General features: G+C 40.2%; 1 protein-coding gene across 2 annotated transcripts in view; it reads left to right on the top strand.

Moving 5' to 3' along the window:
- ahctf1 (AT hook containing transcription factor 1) overlaps window positions 1-23,388 on the top strand; it is an 86,852-nt gene that overhangs the window by 35,282 nt on the left and 28,182 nt on the right. For both annotated transcript variants that reach the window (XM_067988634.1, XM_067988636.1), the window contains exons 12-26: window positions 1,518-1,646; window positions 4,353-4,443; window positions 8,550-8,639; window positions 10,126-10,266; window positions 10,627-10,731; window positions 10,847-10,946; window positions 11,193-11,316; window positions 11,402-11,458; window positions 12,369-12,515; window positions 14,397-14,587; window positions 16,205-16,349; window positions 17,071-17,199; window positions 19,103-19,247; window positions 19,985-20,135; window positions 22,343-22,450. In XM_067988634.1, coding sequence (XP_067844735.1) covers window positions 1,518-1,646; window positions 4,353-4,443; window positions 8,550-8,639; window positions 10,126-10,266; window positions 10,627-10,731; window positions 10,847-10,946; window positions 11,193-11,316; window positions 11,402-11,458; window positions 12,369-12,515; window positions 14,397-14,587; window positions 16,205-16,349; window positions 17,071-17,199; window positions 19,103-19,247; window positions 19,985-20,135; window positions 22,343-22,450 — 1,853 coding nt within the window. The remainder of the gene's footprint in view (window positions 1-1,517; window positions 1,647-4,352; window positions 4,444-8,549; window positions 8,640-10,125; window positions 10,267-10,626; window positions 10,732-10,846; window positions 10,947-11,192; window positions 11,317-11,401; window positions 11,459-12,368; window positions 12,516-14,396; window positions 14,588-16,204; window positions 16,350-17,070; window positions 17,200-19,102; window positions 19,248-19,984; window positions 20,136-22,342; window positions 22,451-23,388) is intronic.

Raw genomic sequence — 23,388 nt, 5'->3', positions numbered from 1 at the left:
TACATCAATGTCACTTCATTTACTTCAGGCAATTTTAAATTTAAAAAAACAACTGAATAAGCTATAAATACTACTTTGCAGGTTTAACCATTTCAAAATGCTACGTCAGATTTAAGCTAACCCATTGGTACTTAAGCCGGATATTAGGCTAGTCTCTTCAATCCTTGTGAACTAAATCCATTTGTCCTTGATAAAAAAATATTTTTATTGTCTTGACTGTATCTGTGGATGTTTAAAATTACAGCATCTGTAACCTTGAATGCACTGCTTATGGTCTGTGATGCGGCCTTCACTGTGATAGGTGTCGATTTTAACTTGCGGCGTGTTCAGGGCAGGCTGGGGTCTGGGGCTGGAGGGTAATTGCCATGTGATACTCAGCGTGAAGCCTGGGCAGCCACCCGAAATCAGCGGGTGAGGGAATCAGTTTGGGGCGCCCAAGGACCCGGGGGCCCAAGGGAACGGTCCGCGGCATAAAGTTAGTTTTTTGGATGAGACGTTTAAAGAGAGCCCCCCCACCTGGTTTCTCAGGTGGATGTAAAAGAATCCTTTTACATCCACCTGAGGTGGCGTTTTTCGAAGAAGAGCAGAGCAGTTCTCCCGGTGTCCTGGCCAATATTTAATCCCTCAAACGACAGCACTTTATATTAAAAAAAACCCAGATTGTCTGGTCATTATCTTATTTCTGTTTGTTGGACCTTGCAGTGCACGTGTTTCCTGCAACAGTAACTGCACTTCAAAAGTAGTTCATTGGTTGTAAAGCGCTTTGGGGTGTGAAAGGCGCTATATAAGTGCAAGTTCTTTTTATGTATCTGAATATTTTGATAACTTATGATTAACCTGTCAGGAAGTCATTTGGAATGCAATAATTAACCTGTGCTGTGGGTCTTGAGTGTAATTGATTTGTGATGATTTGAACTCCAGCTTCCCAGTCGAGGCTCTGACTACTCTAACATTGTAGCCATGGGACTGGCATTAATTTTTAAGATTTACTCAACTGGATCTTGGCTTTATTTCCTCCTCTACTCCCCTTTGCCATCACTTATTTTTTTTAAATCTACAATTCACTATCATGTCACTTCCCCAGACTGCTATTTGGCACCAGGTTTTCTGTTTGGAAACACTCAATTTAATATAGTCGCTCAGTTGCAGTACTCACATCCCAAAAAGCTTTCATTTCAAAACTGGTACCGTGCAAGTTCTGAAAGAAACTATATACATTGTTGTGTTGTAAGAACTAATTTTAAATCCCTCTATTTATTAGTACCTATGATCCATAATCTCTCAGCTTCTAGAAGAAAACTGGAGACTGAGAACCAACTATCTTTGCTATATGTTCAACTTGTCTTAATCAGCTTTGCCCAATCTACAAGAAAATGCTCTATTACCTTAATGTGGTAATTTTTATCCTAATGTTGCTTACATTTACTATACTGATAATCGGTTAGTCCTTTCCACACTTCGAACTTTGTTGAAAAACTGTTGAGCACCACACTACTGACATCTAATTTGTTTTCTAGACATTGAATTATTTGAAGAAAACTGGCCCTTTTCTCAGTGAAGCTATACCTGATGGTTATAATCGTTGCCTGATGGCTGGCCTTCTGTCTCCAAGACTTGCAGATGTGCAGCCTTCTTGCCTCACACAAGTAAGTTTCTAAGTGTTTCTAGTTATGTGAAATCTTCTAATGATGGGTACAAAGGAACATTGAAGGAGAAGAAAGGGCCATTTGGCCCATCAAAGCTTATCAATCTTGTACTGCAGCTCTTGTGGTCTGTCATCCACGTTCTACCCTAAATTCCATGGATTTCACTTTAATTAGCATTTTTTTCATCTGTAGCTCTGTTAAAAGGTTTCTGAAATAATTAATGACATCATATGACACTTCAATATCTATTTTATTAGTAATATTCTGAATGAAGTTGGGCAGGATTGAATTACCCATATGTAAGTACTCCTTCAGCCTACCCTGTAGAGTGGTTTCCATTATTTTACCTGTTGCTGATAAGGCAATGGACCTATAACTGCTTGGGTTGGGTCTATTAAAATATAGATACTGTTTTCTTGCTTCACTTTCTGTAGAGCCTCATGAGAGCATGATGCCTTTCTGATAATAACCAATATTTCACAAATTTACTGCCTAGCCTCTTTCATCATCCTCAGCAGGATATATACCAACAGGCCCAAGTGATTTGGCAGCCTGGTAGCCTTCCATTCCCTTTACCTATCTAGAACCTCCGCCTGACTGATTTCAGAATCTTTCAGAATTCAATGTACTACAAGAAATGCATAACAAATTAGTATTATCCTGTTTAATAAATATTTCTTAAAAATAATCAAGTTTTTAGACTAATTTCTCTTCAACTGCTACCTCTTATGTTTTAGAGCTCTAACTTTTGCTCAAACAACTATTTTAATATTATGCTTAGCATGTTTTGCCTCTTTAGGTCCCCTTTTGTACATTATGTGCTTCCTAACCTGTTTTAACATAATCCTATAATGCTCAGTGTCAGCTGGTCTTAGTTGGAAGTATTCTTGCCTTTGCGTCACAGGGTTGTAGGTTCAAGCTCCACACTAAGATTTGAGCATATAATTTAAGCTGACACTTCAGTGTAGTACTGAGGTGCTGTCTTTTGGATGAGGTGTTAAACCAGGTGTCTTGCCTGTTCAGGTAGATGCAAATGATTCTATTCAGAGAAGAGCAGGGAATTCTCTTGGTTTCCTAGCCAACATTCTTCCCTTAATCAATAGAATTTAAAAAAATCAATTGACTGTTCATTCATGTCAATTGTCTTGGGGATTTTGCTGTGTCCAAATTGGCTGCTAAGTAACTTATTGTCTTTGAAGTGCTTTGGGTTATCTTGAGGACAAGCAAGGTACTATATAAATTAAAGTTATTTCTTTCTCCTAAAGTTTTCTCTCCCTCCTCTCCTTCCCCCTCCCCCACTCTTGTTTCCCCCCTGTGTGTATAAACTGCTTCTTTCCCCTTAAAACTACTTTTGTTTCCTTATTCATCTTGGGCACTGCTTGTTTAGCTCATACCTACTTGTAGTTCTTGGGTATATCCTTAAATTGTATAGCTTTGAAAGTTTAAGAAGCTTAAAGGTTATAGTCAAATGTTTTAGTTTTTAATCTTACAGCTTATGCTTTCCTCTACGTTCATACAAAATACACACCAGACGAGAAGAGAGATCCTTACTGGGCCTTTTTACAAGGGACCAACACTTTATTGACAGGGGAGGAGACAGTGTAATGGCAAAGAAAAATGCTCTATCTTTTTACCTTAAGTAACATTTATAGGGAACTGTTTAAACATTAATTTTTAATAGAATCTAATAATGTTGCTTATTACTCTAATTCTTGCATAGCCTTCTACTTTTTAATATGTGTTCTGACTGCCTCAGGACTTCAGTTCTGGACATAGTGGAACCATCTACTACAATCATACCATGAACAGCCTAGGCAGGGTCGAGCATGCTGCCAACTGAGGCAAGCGGATACACTTACATAAATAATTTAGTGTGCGATGTTCTTAGTGAATAGCTTTGAACTTATGAAATTGTAGTTTGTTTATTAATTTTTAGTGCAGTAACTCAATGTATTTTTTCACACATTAAAGAATATTGAGCAGAAATGAGCTATTCAGAACTAAACAGATAAATGTATTGAGCGGCACAAAGTAGTTGGTGGATACATCATTGATGACCTTTTCTCCAGAAACAAGCTCATGAATCAGCTATCTTTGTCAATTCTGTTGCAGTCAGATGACTAAACCATGAACACATAGGCAGCAATGATTGACTAATTCAGCCCCAGTTTATTCTCTACCTAAATTTATTATCTCTAAGTCTTGTAACTATTTGATACGGTGTTGTAACTTGATTTCTTTGAGAAGCTTCAACAGTGCTTTGCAGGGTTTTGCTGTAATGATATGAAGATGGCAAAGTTGACGTAGAACTTATTTTTCTGCCACTTAACCAATAGTAGTTTACTTTGTGATTGTCCCATTGACTGGCTCTAAGACTTCATCAGGTTGCTAAATAGATTTCTTATATGAGGGCTATTAACCTTTCTTTTTTGGCACATTAATGAGTTTGCAGTGATTTGAGTCTTTAAAAAGAGGGCTTCTTGAACTTATGGTGGTAAACCATATCATTTCCAGCGTGCACCTCCTCAGTAAAAGGAATCATTACTCACTTTGCGGCTCACTGTGCCAGGTTACTTTATACATGAGGTCCTGCTCATTTCATAGGGACAGTGGGCATACCTGTGGAAGCAGACCTTTAGGTTGGGGATGAGAAATAGTATCTGGAGTGCAAACCCAATTATAACACTACTTTCCTTTTTTTTAAAGGAAGAGCAACTTGAAGCAATTTTGTCAGCAGCTGTGGAGTCTAGCTCCTTGGGGTTAATAACTGGGTGCATCAAACAATGGACAGCAGAAGGTAAGCATCATGAAACCACCTCAGTCTGTTTAAAAAAAAAAACAAATCAGTTATTTGGTTTAACCTGGTTACTCCTATGTCCATTTCAAAGTTTGATTATTGAATTTCTACTTTGATTTGAGGTCATGGGCCAAATAATAACATGTATTTTGGAAATGTTACATTTTCATCTTCTGTTCCCAGTCGTGGCTTGGGCTTCTGGCCTTGTCAATATTGTACTCGTTCCATTTTTGTAGTCCTGGACTTGTTCCGACAGTCACTGACACCACTGTGGCAGGAAGTTTACAGAGCCCCAAGAAGGCACACTTCTGTGGATAGCAAAGCGTGCCGGTTTCAGTGTTGTCCCTCTAGTTTCTCATCAAAAACAGCTGATGGGACAGCTGAGTCTTCTGGTGGGAAGAAAATAGAGTGGTAGTAAAAGGCTCAATGGTGGAACAGGCTCAAGGGGCTGAATGGCCTACTCCTGTTCCTATAGCTTCTGAAAATGTAATATATGCTAGGATATTGCACTGGGCAAAGTAGGAAGCCAAGATGAAAAAAATGCAAGCAATAGCCCAACTGGCATCAGTCCTGCACCAAATGCTTTGCTGCACTCTGGAGGGAGGCCAGCACATAGCACCGGGTCCAATAGTGGAGTGTAATGGTATAAAAGTATACCCAGCTTTTCTTCTTTCCAGTTTTCTGGCCTCTACTGAAGGTGGTGACCTGCCTAGGATGCATATTCAAGAATGCCAACAGTCCTCCAGTATCTCATCCAGGTGTCAACTTTTTGTATTGGCCTGGACACCAAATGTTGACCATGTGGCGAAATTTCAGCCGAACCTATTCCTGTCCTCGATCAGCATATACATTCTTGTCTCATCTAGCAAAAATTGTTAAACAGTAGTCAGGAACTGACTATGAAGTGCTGTGAGCCATCAGCAGCAGCAGAATTGTATTCCAGCACAATCTGTAACCTCATGGCCTGGCATATTCCTCACTCTACCATTACCAATAAGCCAGGGGATCAACCCTGGTTCAATGAGGAGAGTAGAAGAGCATGCCAGGAGCAGCACCGGGCTTACCTAAAAATGAGGTGCCAACATGGTGAAGCTACAACGCAGGACTTACATGCATGCAAAACAGCGGAAGCAACATGCTATAGACAGAGCTAAGCGATTCCACACCAACAGACCAAATCAAAGCTGTGCAGTCCTGCCACATTCCAGTCGTGAATGGTGGTTGACAATTAAACAACTAACGGGAGGTGGAGATACTGTGAACATCCTCGATGATGGCAGAGTCCAGCACGTGAGTGCAAAAGACAAGGCTGAAGCGTTTGCAACCATCTTCAGCCAGAAGTGCCAAGTAGATGATCCATCTCTGCCTCCTCCTGATATCCCCACCATCACAGAAGCCAATCTTCAGCCAATTCGATTCGATTCACTCCACGTGATATCAAGAAACGGCTAAGTGCACTGGATACAACAAAGGCTATGGGCTCCGACAACACCCCAGCTGTAGTGATGAAGATTTGTGCTTCATAACTAGCTGCGCCTCTAGCCAAACTGTTCCAGTACAGCTACAACACTGGCATCTACCCGACAATGTGGAAAATTGCCTAGGTATGTCCTGTCCACAAAAAGCAGGACAAATCCAATCCGGCCAATTACCGCCCCAGCAGTCTACTCTCAATCATCAGCAAAGTGATGGAATGTGGCGTCGACAGCGCTTTCAAGCGGCACTTACTCACCAATAACCTGCTCACCGATGCTCAGTTTGGGTTCCGCCATGACCACTCGGCTCCAGACCTCATTACAGCCTTGGTCCAAACATGGACAAAAGAGCTGAATTCCAGAGGTGAGGTGAGAGAGACTGCCCTTGACATCAAGGCAGTATTTGACCGAGTGAGGCACCAAGGAGCCCTAGTAAAACTGAAGATCAATGGGAATCGGGGAAAACTCTCCAGTGGCTGGAGTCATACATAACACAAAGGAAGATGGTCATGGTTGTTGGAGGCCAATCATCTCAGCCCCAGGACATTGCTGCAGGAGTTCCTCAGGGCCGTGTCCTAGGCCCAACCATCTTCAACTGCTTCATCAATGGCTTTCTCTCCATAATAAGGTCAGAAATGGGGATGCTCGCTGACGATTGCACAGTGTTCAGTTCCATTCGCGATCCCTCCGATAATGAAGCAGTCCATGCCCGCATGCAGCAAGACCTGGACAACATCCAGGCTTGGGCTGATAAGTGACAAGTAACATTCGTGGCCAGACAAGTGCCAGGCAATGACCATCTCCAACAAGAGAAAGTCTAACCACCTCCCCATGACATTCAACAGCATTACCATCGCCGAATCTCCCACCATTAACATCCTGGCGGTCACCATTGACCAGAAACTTAACTGGACCAGCCACATAAATACTGTGGCTACAAGAGCAGGTCAGAGGCTGGGTATTCTACGGCGAGTGACTCACCTCCTGACTCCCCAAAGCCTTTCCTCCATTTACAAGGCACAAGTCAGGAGTGTGATGGAATACTCTCCACTTGCTTGGATGAGTGCAGCTCCAACAACACAAGAAGCTTGACACCATCCAGGACAAAGCAGCCCGCTTGATTGGCACCCCATCTGTCACCCTAAACACCCACTCCCTTCACCACCGTGGCTGCAGTGTGTACCATCCACAGGATGCATTGCAGCAACTCGCCAAGGCTTCTTGGACAGCACCTCCCAAACCCGCGACCTCTACCACCTAGAAGGACATGGGCAGCAGGCACATGGGAACAACACCACCTGCACGTTCCCCTCCAAGTCACACCATCCCGACTTGGAAATATATCGCCGTTCCTTCATCGTTGCTGGGTCAAAATCCTGGAACTCCCTTCCTAACAGCACTGTGGGAGAACCTTCACCACGCGGACTGCAGCGGTTCAAGAAGGCGGCTCACCACCACCTTCTCAAGGGCAATTCCGGATGGGCAATAAATGCTGGCCTCGCCAGCGACGCCCACATCTCATGAACGAATTTTTAAAAAACGATAACTCTGGCATCCCTCCACTTCACTTCCCTCTCACCCCCCACTACTCTGGCTAAATGTTGTATTCAGCACTTACACTTGTATAATTGTGTAAATATGTCATGTTAAAAAATTATTTTTAAAAAAATGTAGGTCAGTCTCAACTAATGTTTGCAAACCCTAGGAAATGATTAATTTTCCTACTTTTTGCACCCAATCTCTGCATTAACCAGGCCACAGCATGTATAACACACATCTAGGATGTTCTGTATTGAGCCAAACGATGCACCTCGAACTCGCCACCCTTGGAGATGGCAAAAACACATTCTGGACTGCATTCAGATCCAAAGTTGAAAGAACTGATTTGAAAGAATAGTGTGCTAACTTACTGTGCCACCTAGTGTCACAAAGCTATGTTTGCTTTTAATATATTTTCACTATAAGTCTGAATACCACAAATTGCACATTTAATATGTGGAGGTGATTTAAAATGAATACAACAATTCAACAGCGTATACTTGGTGTAAAAGTTGTAGTTAATGAGGTTAAATTTTTCATCTTTAAAAACTTGATCAATAAACTTTAAGAATTGTAAATTTCTTTCAGCGTCCTTAATCTTTTTGTACGTACCACCCTATCTGTTCAAAAATAACAGAACAGGTGATGGGACATTTTATAGCTATGTGAAGGATTGAGGTTCTGCAGTTTTTAAAGAAAATGTCACAAATAAAATTAAATCCCATGAAACTTATTTTTTTGACCTTGGACGTACTTCATGAAGGAATGAAAGAACACCTCATGATGAATTAGTGTTTTATTTTCCTACAATGCTGATTTTTCTTTTCCCCGCCCCCCCATTATTTCCATCATTTGAGCAAACTACAGCTGATTGTTACAGAATTGAAAGCCAACAGAATGCTGTGAACTACCTTAAAAATACTTGGCATTTCAACTCAATTAATGGTGAAATATGTAAAATTTGAGCATGTTAAAAAATCTTGTGCTCTAACCATAAGATTTTATTTTCAGATAGCTGTTTTAATTTGTGGTTCTGCTACACATATATATATAAATTGTGATGCTTTTTTCTTTTTAACTCTTCACCGCAAGAACAACCCAGGTCAGCTGCCAGTTTGCGCTTTGTACTTGAGTGGACCTGGAAAAAAATAACTCGTACCAAAGAGGAACTTGACAACATCTGTAAGTCCACAGCTTGTGAACATGGATTTTTTTTTGCCAGTAGTTCTCTCAGCTTTTAAGATACATAGTTTAATATAAGAGGTTATATTTTCTTTAGAACGCACGGGGGGTGGGGAGGGAGAGGGAGAGATGGTATAAAAATATACCCAGCCTTTTTCCTTTCCAGTTTTCTGTTCTCTTCTGGAAGTGGTGACTTACCTGGGGTGCAGATTCACATGTTGAGTGTTTCTAGGCTGTATTTTTCTTCAATTTAATATCTGTTCATACCCACAAAATTAAAAATGTTTTCCTTGCTTTGGCGTGGTTTATGTCTTTGATATTGTCCACCTGAGAGGGCACACGGGGCCTCGGTTTAACGCCTCATCTGAAGATGCTGTATAAATAAATGCAACTTATTGTTCTATATATTATCTTTAATTATTTTTGTCTGTATAGTGTGGGCTTTGTAGGAAGCCAAGTTGACCACCCACAACATATGGGAAGATTTTTTTTTCAAGCATTTGATTGCTTTTGTGGTCATTGCCAGTACCTGAATTAGTAGCTTGGGAACAATTTTGAGCAATTTGATGGTTGGTAGCCTTTCCTAGTTAATGGTATTATTTTTTGGTTGGTTCATCATTAAAACCAGTCAGTGGGATATTTGACCTGATCAGTATGAGAGTCATTTAAGTTGTTCAGAAAAAGGTGATGTACACTTCTACGGTGCAGCACGCTACTATTAAAAATATAGCTATAGCACCGATCCTGCTATCATGCACTGCTGCTGGATCAATTTAATTTGAAATGTGAGCTGTAACCTTTTCACCGCGGTCAATTATCTAGGTATGTTAGACTAACACAGAATCAAATTAACATTTTACTATTGGATTAAGCCATTTACCTTATGGCCAAACCGTGAGCATTAATGCTCACAAATCTTTGTTTCATTTTTAAAAAGACATTTTTTTAACTTAGTTAGTTGTTACATATTTTCAACCCATAACCAGCTTCCTAAAAATAAAAGAAAACATTTATTTATCCTTTGTGTGGTCTTGCTGTGTTGTCATCTTCTAACTGAGACGTTTTGCTGGTGACCCACCTCTGGGATAGATGCAAATCAACCTGGAGCGAATCTATATGTCTTGGCCGGGACAGGGTTGGGGGGGATGGCAGGGCAGGGTTTGGTACCTTGTGGAAATAGCTGGTGTCTGCTCAGTAACTCCCTATGATAGTGTGGCTGACATCATTAACGTTGCATGTATAGTACTGTAGGTAAGAGCCAGGTGAATCACCCCATCTAATAATGGAAATAGATAAATTACACGCTCAATTGCAAAGAAACTTGCATTACAGGTGCGTTCATTCTCATTAAGATGCTGACTGTTGATGCAGATAGTGGTAAACGTCTACAAGTGAGGGTTAACAACTGTGAAAGATATTCAAGATTGTTTTGAACGGTTGCCACGTGCTTAACTCTAGTGTGTTCGCTTTATCCTTTAACCACTAGGTGTTCCACTTTTTGATGGATCGTGTCACTTCATTGACCCACACACACTCCAGTCCCTGCAGCACTGCCAGATGTTACTTAGCAACCTCACCACCATTGTTAGCTGTTTCCTTACTGAGGCCCAGGAGCTAACTGAGCGAGGTGTGTGTAATAAGTGTTATAGCTACCATTCCTTTGTGCAGATTGTTACTAATGTGCCATTTTATTTTGTGTGCAGCAATATTTTTAATCTTGTGCCAATTATGTTTCCTTAATCATACTAACAAATAACCACCAAATATTTTGTGTAAAGTTATGTGGCAGTAACTTACAAACAAACATTTTGAGGTAGTTTATCCAGATATTTTAACTGCTGTTTTTCACACTATTGAGGGTGTTGAAAAAAAGAGTCTTTAGCTAAATATTTAGCTTTAGTACATTGTTCGATTAACATTAGTCATTTTTTTAAAATTGTAGAACACCTTTTGGTTAGCATATTAATGTAAAATGCTTTTCCAACAGGACTGGTTGATTTAATGAACAAGCGCATTGTAGGCACTCTGATTTCTCAATACGCTCAGGTTGTGTTGTGGTTCTGTCGTGCCGGCCTACTCCCAGAGGGTTCAGGTAAAATCACGATTTTTTTTTAAAATGCTTATCAGCTAAGCAAGAGTAACATGTTTTATGCTGTACTTTTGTCAGCCTGTACTGTCTGTATAAATGCTATTTACTTTTCTCTTAGATGATGCTGATATATTACAGTTATCCAGGCCCATCTACAACTATCCCGTTATACAAAATTATTATACGAACAGAAGGCACAAGTTGGAGCGCTTATCAAGGTGTGTGCCTAATAGATTATTTTTTGGGAATTAAATGTACTGTGATCCTCAAAGTTGCTAAATAAATGTACAGCCCACCTCTCTTTTGCTTTTTATATCCTCCTAGTTCATAATTTCTGGTTTTGAACCTAGGTTTTGCCTGGAAAATGTTTGGTTTTTTTTAAGAGGTTTTAGAAAAGAAACATTGAATAGTCACAAGATGACTCATAATATTTCACATTCCTATTGTGACTGTACTTTACCCAGAGGCAAATGGTGTTCAGACTGCCTGTTGATTGATGGGATGGTATCAGAGACTGGGGATCACATAGAGCAGTTGTGGAAGAGGGATGAAGGAGGAACAGGAAAATATCCACCATCAACTCTTCACGTAAGATTGTGATTCATGAGTGGTAAATTTTGTTCATTAGTTTAACATTTGCAATATTTCTAATCATCTTTATTTTTAATAACAGGCTCTTCTTGATGTGTATTTACTGGAGAATGTAGATGAAACGACAAAGCATGCCATTGTATCCTTCGGGGGTGTGCGTGTGCACGCAGCCTTTCTGGCTTACTGATTCTGCAAGTAACTTGCGCATGAAAAGTAAGATTATGCTCAATTCATGCAATGCACACCATGTTAATGTACTACTTGAAAATACTTAAGATGAGCAAACTGCAGTAATGAAGAACTATACAGAATTTGTCTGGTGAACAGTGCTTGGAGCAATTTAGATAATTGAGCTAACTGGTAAACTATATCCAATCTAGAGAGAAAATGCAAATAATAATGTGCTTGGTTGGAAGATAATTGGTCAAGCTGGGGTTACCTATATGGGGTGGTGGGGGAGGGGAGCAATTTTGAGTAATGACTACTTTCGGGCACCCTTAAACTAGATGAGTTAGGATCAGAGAATGTTACTGATCGCTCTTATTACCTGTATCTTGAGCCATGGTGCTAGTAGATGCGGTTACTAGAATTCTTGGTCTTTGCCAAGTGTTTACAAAGATTACAAAAAACGTACAGCACAGAAATGGGCCATTCACCTATCGGGTCCATGCTGGTGTTTATGCTCCACGTGAGCCTCCTCCCACCCTTCTTCATCTAACCCTATCAACATATCCTTCTATTCCCTTCTCCCTTGTGTTTATCTAGCTTCCCCTTAAATTCATCTATGCTAGTTGCCTCAACTACTCCTTGTGGTAGCGAGTTCCACATACTTACCACTCTCTGGGTGAAGAAAATCCTTCTAGAGAAAGTGTCGAATGAAACAATAATCATAAGCATATTGCATTCTTTTTTGGGAAAGCAATTGAAGTTCAGCCAACTGGCTGATTTGCAAATGCCTGTCCTCTTGTTGTGATTTTAATTATATAGGTAATTACTTATAATTTGAGTCATTGTGCTTGTGTTTTGGAACCTTAACCTATGATTTCCAGGCCATTTACCTGCTACTGGATGTTCTTTCTTCTATTCCTAACAAGAATGAGTCTTCAATTGAATCCTTTCCACCTGCTTTTGCCATACCTGTGGGTCTGGTGAACCTTATCCAAGGTTTTTGGCTTTTGGATCACAGTGACCATGAGGTAAGTACACACACCAGAAATAACCTCTGCTTTCCCCTCAATTGAAACTCATTTTTGATTTTCTGTTGAAATTATAATCTGTACAGCTGGATTACTTGCGTATTGAAAATTGACCTGTTCACCCAGTTAAAATTGTATAAGATAACTTGCAAACTTTAAGAATGGCTACACTAGCCATGGTAGTGTGTCTAAAGATGGTTATCACATGGCTCAAAATTCTGAGCTGTATAGGAAAATTTAAACTCCTCATTCATTCAAACTCCTTATGTTCAGGAATTAGATGTTTTGAATACATTCGTCAGTCTTTACAAATGAAGACAATTGTGGTCAAATTCCAAACCCAGTTTCTTGGGCTCAGAAATCTGCAACACAAGTAGATATCAGTGAAGCATGTGTTGTGAAGAAGGTTGGAAAATTACACGTCTACAAGAAATCTGGACGAGATGCAATATACCCTAGAATTATCAAGGAAATCAGGGAGGAAATGGGCAACGCCCCATTAAATATTTTAAGAGTGCCATAGTTACTGGAACAAGGATTGGAAGATGATAAATTATCATCCCAATATTAAAAAGAAAAAGAAGATGCATGGCTTGTAAATTAGATACCAAATTACCAAAAATCTATGAGTTAAAAACACTTGATGGCATTATACAGAAGGCTAGTATGCTCATCCAAAGCAAGCAGAATCCATAAGGAGGAATCAGCATGGGTTTAGAAGCAGTATGCCATGCCTCACCAATCTGCTGGAGTGCTTTGATGAGCCAACTAAAGTAGTGGTTTATGACTACCACAAGATAGATATGGATGAAAGAGGCCATTTGACCCACCCAGAAAGAGTCTTCAGTCCTTCCTATCGTGCCTGTTTGTTAAATTCATTTCTGCAAAAAGAGAAGGAAAAAAATTCAGATATGATACTAATCAGTTACTGAAAGTTTTGAACAAATTTAAAGTTGTTGTCAACAAAGTTAATTGTACACTAAGTTACATCTCAAGGGCATTTACCTTGTATAGATCACTGGTACAGCCACGGTTTTTGGAATGTTGTGTGCAGTTTTGGGTAACTTACCCACGATAAGGATGTTGCTGCATTGAAGAAGGATCAGGAAAAAGCAAGTAACAGCTGTAAAGATGGACTTGCACAACTGTATTTTTTTGTTGGAAAAAAGTGAGGGGAGACTTTCACATCCTGGATCTGTTCATGCCAGACTTGGGCAGGTCCAGAAGGAAGAGGAAAGGTCTTTAAAATGATGAGGCACACAAGATGTGGATACAGGCAGGATATTTGACCTAGAGTGTGAAGACAAATCTTGAAGACATGGGTTTCAAAATAAGGAGCTTCAAATAAGGCTAGAGATTAGAAGAAATTATGTCTGGAACAGGATTGGATGATATAGAACCAGGCACATGCTGAGATGATCAAGTACTCCATGGTATGATTCCTGCGCTGCTTGGGCAGTTACTGTCTGTAGAAGATAACAGCCTTTGAGTTTCAACAAGGGAGCTATTACAACACCATGTTGCAATTTATACACAATTGCATTGGCACTAGAAGTCAATATCTATCTCAAACCATTGGTTAGTATGTTATTAGTTGAGAAAGCCCAGTATTAAAGAATGTGCCCAGGACGTTGAGAAGCATGTTATACAGTGTGGTATGTCTTATCTAATGATTGACCCCGGGCATAAGATATGACTGTGATACAAGAGTCCCTAAGGCAGTAGGATTATTCAGTATATTGTGCAGCAAGAATAGCTACGAAAATCATTGGAGTACGGTCTAACGAGTGTAAACTAATTAAATATTTCGTGGTAGTGATCTTAAGTTGGAAGATATTGCATTTTGATTTTCTCTCTTTTATTCCTTCCCCATTTTCCAAGAATGCTTTGGATCGTATTCTACACCCAGCTACCAGCAGATCACTGTCCTCGTGGCAGCATGTCCGGATCATACAGGCCTTGATGTGCCAAGGGGAGCATAGGAAGGCCCTTCGATACATGCAGGCAATGAAACCTTCAATGTCTAGCAGCAGTGAAGTTAAACTTCACCTTACTGTGCTACTGTTTAACAGGTAACTGAATTGATTGTCAGTGGTTTATTTGTGTAGTTCTTCTCCCCGCTGGTAGGGTAGTCACTTTATTCATTCAGCTATTGGAGGTAGATTTATTTACAAGTACAGTTGCTATAATACAGCAACTCTGGCAACCATTTTGCGAATATGAACAGCACTGTGCTCTTTTTTTGGGAGTGGTGGGCGGTGGGTACTCTCAGGCCAGTTAGCCAAAATTATATTTACCATGTTTCTAAATGTTTATTGGGTTCAGGCCTGTCGATTCAGCCACAACTATGTGTATATTTTTTTAATCGATTTAATCTTTATGGCAGCAACATGACCATTGCAGTAAGAGAACACTGTGCCACATTTATGCTATGGACCAACCGTACCAATGGAACACTGATTATCTCTGCCAACACACCGTGACTTCCTTCTTCTGTGGAGGATTTGCTGTAGCTCCCCGTTTAGTTGTGGTCTCTCCCCCTTTATACCTTTATCACTACTATGTGATAACTCTGCTGTAGCTCCCTTTTGTTTCTCAGCTTTCACATGAACATTATTGCACTAGGCTGCTGCTAGTGTCCTTACAATCAGTTACCTTTCACTCAGCATATTCTTTCCCTTTCTGCAGGCTATTCAACTTTAGGAGTCATTCTCTTACAGGTCATGCATCCAACCTCAGCCATTTCCCAAGGGCATTTCCACACTATCTTTGTTTCTGCAGGCTACTCTCAAACAGGACTATCTGTTAACATCGATTGCCTATTTAAAAATATTATGGTTTAAAACTACATACGCTCACCCAAATATATTATCCAACAGGCCCCACATAGATTAAGTCCACCATCTTGACCCTGACCTATATGAAAAGCTACAGCTGTATATTCACACTCCCTGTTTTTGTTTTCTATTGCAACTTCTGATACAGGGACTAAGTAAATTGCCTTGTTATCATGTGTGCATGTACCTGACACCAGAGGGGTGCAAGGACTGGGCAATTAAAGCTATACTTTTGAAATTGACTTTTAGACAATGGTTGAAAACCTGTCTTATAGGTACTGAAGAAACCAAGGTGGGGGAGTCCAGAACAAGGGGGTATAACCTTAAAAATAGAGCTAGGCAGTTCAAGGGTGATGTCAGGAAGAACTTCTTCACACACAGTGTGAAATTTCCACAGTAGTGGAAATTTGGAACTCTCTCCCCCAAAAAGCTAGCCCTGTTGAGGCTAGGGGTCAATTGAAAATTTCAAAACCGAGATTGATAGCTTTTTGTTAGGCAAGAGTATTAAGGGTTACAGAACCAAGGCAGGCAGATGGAGTTAAAATACAGGTCAGCCATGATCTACTTGAATGGCGGAACGGGCTCAAGGGACTGAATGGCCTGCTCCTGTTCCTGCGTTCCAAAAGGAAGGCCTTGCGGGTCAGCTTTTTTTGATCAGTCATTTTCGCTTATTTTGAGGACCATTTCTTTACAAGTTCTTTAGGAGAAAAGCATTTATGTTCCCATGCGCCATTGTGTTGTTATAGCGTCTGAACGGTTAGATTGTGCGAGTTTAAAGTTTTAGCCATAGCGTGAAAATTGACATTGAAGCTAAAGATGTGAAAAGTTTCTTTTGTAATATAAAACTTTCAGGTGCATGGTGGAGGCTTGGCATCTACTTCGACTAAATGCCAACAGAATAAATGTAGAGGACCTGCTAAAGCACATGTATGAGTTATGTCAGGAGAATGGGCTGATGGAGGAGCTTCTTAAACTTCCTTTTACTGCTACTGAACAGGTAAGGTACCCATGAAGCACCAATTTTTAAGACACCTGTAGTCAGGAAAATGGAGTTCCTTTTTAGGTATAATTTGAAAACAATATTTTCTGTTCAAATGGTATTTTAGTAGACATATGTTCACTGTTATAGCAGGGTTAATATAAAATCCACATGACCACAGTATCCTGCAATATTTGTATAGTTTTCTACTTTTTTTTTCTTCAATGACTTTCTCCTCTCCTGCACTGTGGACTCGTTACTGGGCACTGTTTTGTAGGTGGTAGGCTCTTTCCAGCACCTCGCCCAAGTAACAGTTCTTCATGTGTGAGCCCCGGCGGTGGAGGGGGCGGGGGGGGGGCATCATAAGCAAGTTTGATGATTTTGTCACCTGATGTCCGCACGCACGTGGTCCTAGCGTTCAGGGGCAGAAATCATGACCCTCTCCCCGCCCCTTTCCCAGGCTCAGCTACTAACTTGCCAGCTGAGCCATCAAGGAAGCCAGTTTTATAATTACAGTAACCGTGTTTTAATACATCTGTTCATACTAGAATTTTTTTTGTAGATTATATCGTAAGCATGTATTTGGCTACATAGTGTTGGCAACATGGATGAACTAATATCAAAAGGAAGTCTTTAATGATTACCTTTTAAAGTGTGCTATATTTTTATGCTGCCTTTCTTGGAAAAGGACATGCAGAAATTGATGCTTTTGAGAATTAGGTTTATCATCTATTCACAGGAGTGTTTGGAGAAGTTTTTGAAAAACAGTGGAAGTCTTCAAAACCATGAATTTCTTTTAGTTCATCACCTTCAACGTGCCAACTATGTGCCTGCCTTGCAGCTTAATCAGTCACTGAAAATGAGTTTGGTAAGTTGAAAACTACCTGTATTTGACTATTTATTTATTTTTTTAATTATTGGGGACTGAATTTAAATCAGCCAAGAGGTGTGCTTGAGTTAGTGGAGAAAGAGATCGGTCTGAAACTGATTAAATCTCGCCCCCATTTTTGGAAAGCAGCCTGATATTATAGCATTAGAGCTGCAATATACCATATATAAATGTTAGTATTAAAACATTATATGGTTACAAATTTTGGTGTTAATCCATTTTTTTTCTTTAAAATAATTTATTCACTTAAGCCATCTGAAATTTTTGAGGCCTCCTGTTTGCAACTAAGCAGCAATGTTAATTCACCCATCACAAAGGCAAATTTATGACATTATCTAAATGGATTTTTCTGTGGCAGTGATTGAGTGTGTGTATATATAATGTTCCCAAATATTTATTTTGATTTTTTTTTAAATAGCAAAGATTTTATTTGACCATTACTTACTGCTCATTATAGTAGCCAGCATTTATTGTGTAAGGTTGAAACCATTGTTTCAGTTTTCTTTGCTGTTTTCCCTCACTCCCCTTTCCTACCGAGCCAAACCTCTGGCTCTCCCCTGCCATTGCCCTGAATATCTTTCTAGTTGCCCTTCCATCTCCCCTCATGCCCTCTCCAAGTTCATCTCGTCCACAAGACCCACCTTCTGCTCCCTTGAATTCGTTCCCACCAAACTGCTAACCATCTAACTTCCCTTCATGACCACCAAGCTAGCTGTTGTTGTAAACAGTTCCCTCTCCTCGGGTACTGTCTCCCGTCCTTTCAAAACCAACTTCACCAACCCCTGCTCAATAAAAACACCTTTGTCGCCTCTGTCCTTGCAAAGAGACACCTCATTGCCAATGTCCCTTTTTTTCCTCAAGTTCTTGAATGTGTTGTCGTCTTCTAAATCCATGCACAACTTTTCCACACTTACATGTTTGAATCCCTCCGATCAGGTTTCTTCCCCTACCACATCTTCTGTCATTGTGAGTGTGGTGCATTTTTCCTCCTCATCCTCCTCGATCTGTCTGCAGCCTTTGGCAACATCCTCCAACAAAGCTTTTCCTTCGATGTCCAGGTCAGTGGAAGTGCCTTCACTTGGTCCCACTCATGCCTATCCGATCGGAGCCAGAGTATCCCCAGCAATGGCTTCCGTTCCCACCCCCACACCATTACCTCTGGAGTCCCCCGAGAATCGTTGTCCAGTTCACAAGCTATTGTTGTATCCCTGGGTTATACTATTGTACAAATAGATATAGGGTGGTGAGTCACCGCCTATGAAAGTAAGACGCTCAGATTGCTCATGGGAGTGACAGATGCCACTGAACCTGAGAAGGTACCAGAACTGGAGACGTTTTTGTAAGATTTGAAAGGAATATGGTGAATTCTCCCCTACCCAACCCCTAATTAAGCTTACTTTGTTTTGAGCTACTTTTCATTTAGGCCGTGTCTACAATTGACTCAGCCATTATGTCTACCCCAGCTGTTATGTTCAAAATAGCTCTTGGACAGTGTGCCAGCAGTTTTTAGTTGCTTTCCTGCAAGTCAGAGATACGGGAAACAGTTGATCATGTACTTGTAAATCATTTACAGTTGAATTTTGAAACCGTAGCACTGAGTTTTCCTTCAACAATTTGCTATACTTCAACGATAAGCAAGAGTAAATCTACCTGTGTTGGTTATATTAAATTTGGCCAAGACTAGTTATAAAGGCAGGAGACCTGTGTCACATAGTACATCTTGCATCAAATAAGCTAATGCAAACTAGCGTTGACTGCATGGGATGTCTGTGAGATGAAAAGGATCTAGCTCTGGAGGAAGAAAGGTATGGAAAGTAAGACATAAGCTATGAGGATATGAAAAGGGAAAATTACAGGAATAATTTTTTTAAAATGTTATCAGAATGATCGTGATCCTCAAATTCGAGAAAGAACAGCTGCTAGGAATTCCATCCTGGAGCAGTATGGGAAAGTTCTTCCAAGGGTACAGAGAAGACTAGCCACTGAACGTGCAAAACCTTATCATCATTTAACAATTTTACGCGAAGGTGAGATCATGATTCAAGATCTATTTCTTTTTCTTCTTGCAAATTTTGAAATTTATGACCTTTAAATCAATCTATAATTTTTTTTCACAAGATCGACACAAATGAAGAAGGTTGTTCAGCCCATCTATCCAAAAAGGTCCTAGAATTTCCTACTGTCACAACATTGACCTGTTTCTTAAATGATACTGGTGTTTTTTGTTTCCTACCCGGACTTCCAATCCATGCTATCTCTCCATGTAGAGAGCTGCTTGTTGAAACCGGACCGAAGTTTGGCTTTTAAATTGAACCTATGCTCCTTTGCATAGTTGCATTTGAAATAATATTCTGGATTTGCCTTTTCTGTATTGTTTACTGTCCTATATAATTTTCTGAGGTCACCACTCGGTTGCTTCTTTTCAAGGCTGAAAAGTCCAAATATTTCTGGTCTTTCCTTGTAACTCAGTTCTGATACTAGGGATCAGCTTTGTGGTTCTTCTCTGAACTATGACCAGTGCTTGAATGTCTGACTTGTGTCTCATTGACCACAACTGGACACAGGTGTGGTCTGACCAAAGCAATATACAGTTTGAGCATGACTTCCTTGAACTTGTACTATGCTGTTTTGTCTATTTGGTGCATCATTCCATTAGCTTTGTTGATGGCTGCTACACTGTGCTTTGATATGTTGAGTCTGCTAAAGCCCTTAGATCGTTTTCAACTTCACCCACTTAAAAAAAAATGTTTTTTTGTATAAACAGTTACACGGCCCAAACCATTATCTACTGTGGCGAGGCGGACTGCTTCGGGGGGTGTATTTACACGTGCAACATTCATCAATTCAGTGCTTTCGAAGGTTAACGAGGTGTGGCTAAAAAACAAGCAAGAAGTGACTCAATCTCCTTACAACAGGTAATCAGTTCTAGTTCTGCAATGATGGTCTTGCCTAATCTGCTGTGTCCAGACAATGACTGAGGATGGTTCCCTTCTGTATGTCTCTGCCATGCAAAGTCAGAACATAAAAGTATCACTGTGGGAGAGATGAGCAGTGCTTTATTTTTTTTTTGAAAACTATTCATCCTAGGTAAGGAGCCTGGACTGATTGTGCAAGACATTAAGGTTAAAAAATGTATGACAGAAGATGAGATGATTAAAAAGTAGTATGTGATGGCAAACTTGGGTTTCCAAGCTTGTAGATTGTAGGACGATGGTGGGACTGAGTGAGTTAAGGATGTCTAGTTTTGAGCTAATTAAAAGATTAATTCAAATAGAAAATGGTGCAATGAGTCTTGGTTCCAGCACAGTGGGATGGCTAATTTGTAAATTAGAAGGATGAGATGAATAACTACAGTAGTATTGGTAAAATAAAATTAAGAAAGTTTGTGACATGGAAGAAAAAGTTTGACGCTGGACGTGAGAGAAGGATTGCCCATCAGCCCTTCCTGTCCAGCAGCAAGAGGTGTTAGTCTCTCTAGATACTGGAATAGTATTGAAGCTTTGATCAGACATGGCTTTTAGAGAGAAAGAAGAGTTGTTGAGGGGAAGATGAGCTTTGGCACAAAAAAGGAAATCAAGCTTTTTGATAATACCTTTAGCAATGGAAGAGATGTGGGAGTTCCACATAAGAAATAGGAGCAGGAGTAGGCCATACCGCCCCTTGAGCCTGCTCCGTCATTCAGTCAGACCATGGCTGATCTTCGACCTCAACTCCACTTTCCCGCCCGATCCCCATATCACTTGATTCCATTAGAGTCCAAAAATCTATTCATCTCAACCTTGAATATACTCAATAACTCAGCATCCCCAGCATTTTGGGGTAGAGAATTCCAAAGATTCACAACCCTCTCCGTGAAGAAATTCCTCCTCATCTCAGTCTTGAATGGCCGACCCCATATCCTGCGAATATGCCCTCTAGTTCTAGACTCTCTAGCCGGGAAACAATCTCTCAGCATCTACCCAGTCAAGCCCCCTAATAATCTTACGTTTCAATGAGATCACCTCTCATTCTTCTAAACGCCAGAGAGAATAGGCCCATTCTACTCAACCTTTCCTCATAGGACAACCCTCTCATCCCAGGAATTAATCTAGTGAACCTTCTTTGTACTGCCTCCAAGACAAGTATATCCTTCGTTAGATAAGATGTCAAGACTATACGCAGTACTCCAGGTGAGGTCTCACTAAAGCCCTGTACAACTGTAGTAAGACTTCCTTACTCTTGTACTCCAACCCTGTCAATTGTCAATAACTGTCAATTGATGAAAACCAAGAGTGGACCCTTTAAAGGGAATAGGGAGACAGCTGGTTGGGTTTACAAGAAACATGAAGAATCTGTCTTCAAAGAATTGGAAAAATTCAAATATTAATTGCCCCACGGAAGGGTGTGGAAGAAATTTGTCAATTCAACATTGCAGTACAAGGAAAGTTTATGTACTCACTCCTCAGTTGATTGAAAGGAAGTGAGTCACCCTTAAAGATTGTTGTGGCTGATTTTTGTGCTCTGGAAGTTGCCAGTGCAAACATATGAACATACGAATTAAGAGCAGGAGTAGGCCATTCGGCCCCTCGAGCCTGCTCTTCCATTTGATAAGATCATGACTGATCTGATTGTGACCTCAACCCTACTTTCCCATCTACCTACTATAACCTTTGACTCCCTTGTTAATCAGGAATTTATCTAACTCTGTCTTAAAAATATTCAATGAATATTTTCTTGCACTGTGCTAATTATGTTTTCGGATTCAATCTTTAAATGCAGGATTATTTTCTGAAAGGCTTACTTTTCTCTTTTCAGGCAATATTCTTGGCCTTCAGTCAGTAGGCCAACGAGCTTAAATTCCACCAGTTAAGCATCACGTGGAGATCTTATAAGTTTAACGAGCAGAATTTTAAGCCACCCCTTTTGCAGAATGATAAACATGGACATTGACATTAATGACAGTTTAAAGTAAATTTAAGCTCTTTATCCAGGAATTTTGCAAACTAAGTTCAGTGCAGTGCAATCTTTCTGTAATAACCTGTGTATGTGTGTTAAAGATGAGGTGAAAATGAATTTGTAAATGTAAGAAAAAAAACACGTCCATGTTGATCTTTGCACTAAAACTTTTTTTTGGAAATTTCAGTCCAAGGAACAGTGAACCACCTACAGTTACTCCAGCTATCAAATCTACTGAAGTGTCTGATGCATTTGTTGGCACACCAATCAGCAGACACTCTAGAAGACTTTCCAGGTAGAGATTGTTTTATTTAATAAATCCTTTCGCTCTCTCTCTCATGTGTGCTCTTTTTTGTTCTTGCTGATTCTCCCTATATTTAGAATGTTATTCCTTATAAGAATCCATTTTAAAAATGAGTTTTAAGCCAGAAACAGAGGGGGTGATTTTAACCCCAAAGAACGGGTGCATTGGGTGCGGCTGGGAGGTAAAAATAACAGCTTTTCCCAGCACGACTGCAACCCGGCGCCAACTTCCAGATTAAACGTGGGCCGGTTTAGATGTGTGCAGCACCCGAAACCCGGATTTGTCGCGTCCCCAATTAATGTGAATGGGCGGATCGTTAAAGGGGCAATTTACCTACTTGAAATACTTGAGGTGGGTTATTTTTTGTTGATTCTGAACTTGAAACGAATATTACTTCACCTGCACGGGTTTCCCATGACTCCTGAATCTCGGCATTGGAACGGAGGCGAGATGCAACCGAAGTTGATTTGACCCTTTAAACCTTTTTTGACACACATCGATAAAAGCTCAGGTATTGCAGCTGGGCTCTCAGGCAAACATTTGGCTGTGAGTACTTTGTGTTGGATCTCTATTCACTCTTCCATCCATCACTCAATTAAATTAAATATTCAGAAAATAATCAACTGTTAAACATCCTGAATCAATCTTGAGTGTGTGCACAAGCTTATATTTTGAAGACTGATGACAAAATCTGAAATACTGGAATATTCTGCAGTCAAGTTACTTGAAGGAATTTTATAAGAACTTGGCTGTTTTGCTAATATAATGACAGCACTTCCCTTCCTTTTCTGGCTTTCTCTCTCTCCATCTTTGGGAATAGGCTTTCCATGGATTTTATTACAAGCTCGACCTCCCACGACTATTTGGATTGTGTTTCTTCCCACCCCACTTTCAGTAAATACTTCATTCCTTTCTCTCATTTTCTCCTT

This window comes from Heptranchias perlo, chromosome 8 (assembly GCF_035084215.1).
Source record: "Heptranchias perlo isolate sHepPer1 chromosome 8, sHepPer1.hap1, whole genome shotgun sequence".
NCBI classification, from domain to species: Eukaryota; Metazoa; Chordata; class Chondrichthyes; order Hexanchiformes; family Hexanchidae; genus Heptranchias; species Heptranchias perlo.
Note: the sequence above shows the minus strand (reverse complement) of the source record. Positions and strands in the feature narration are given on the sequence as shown.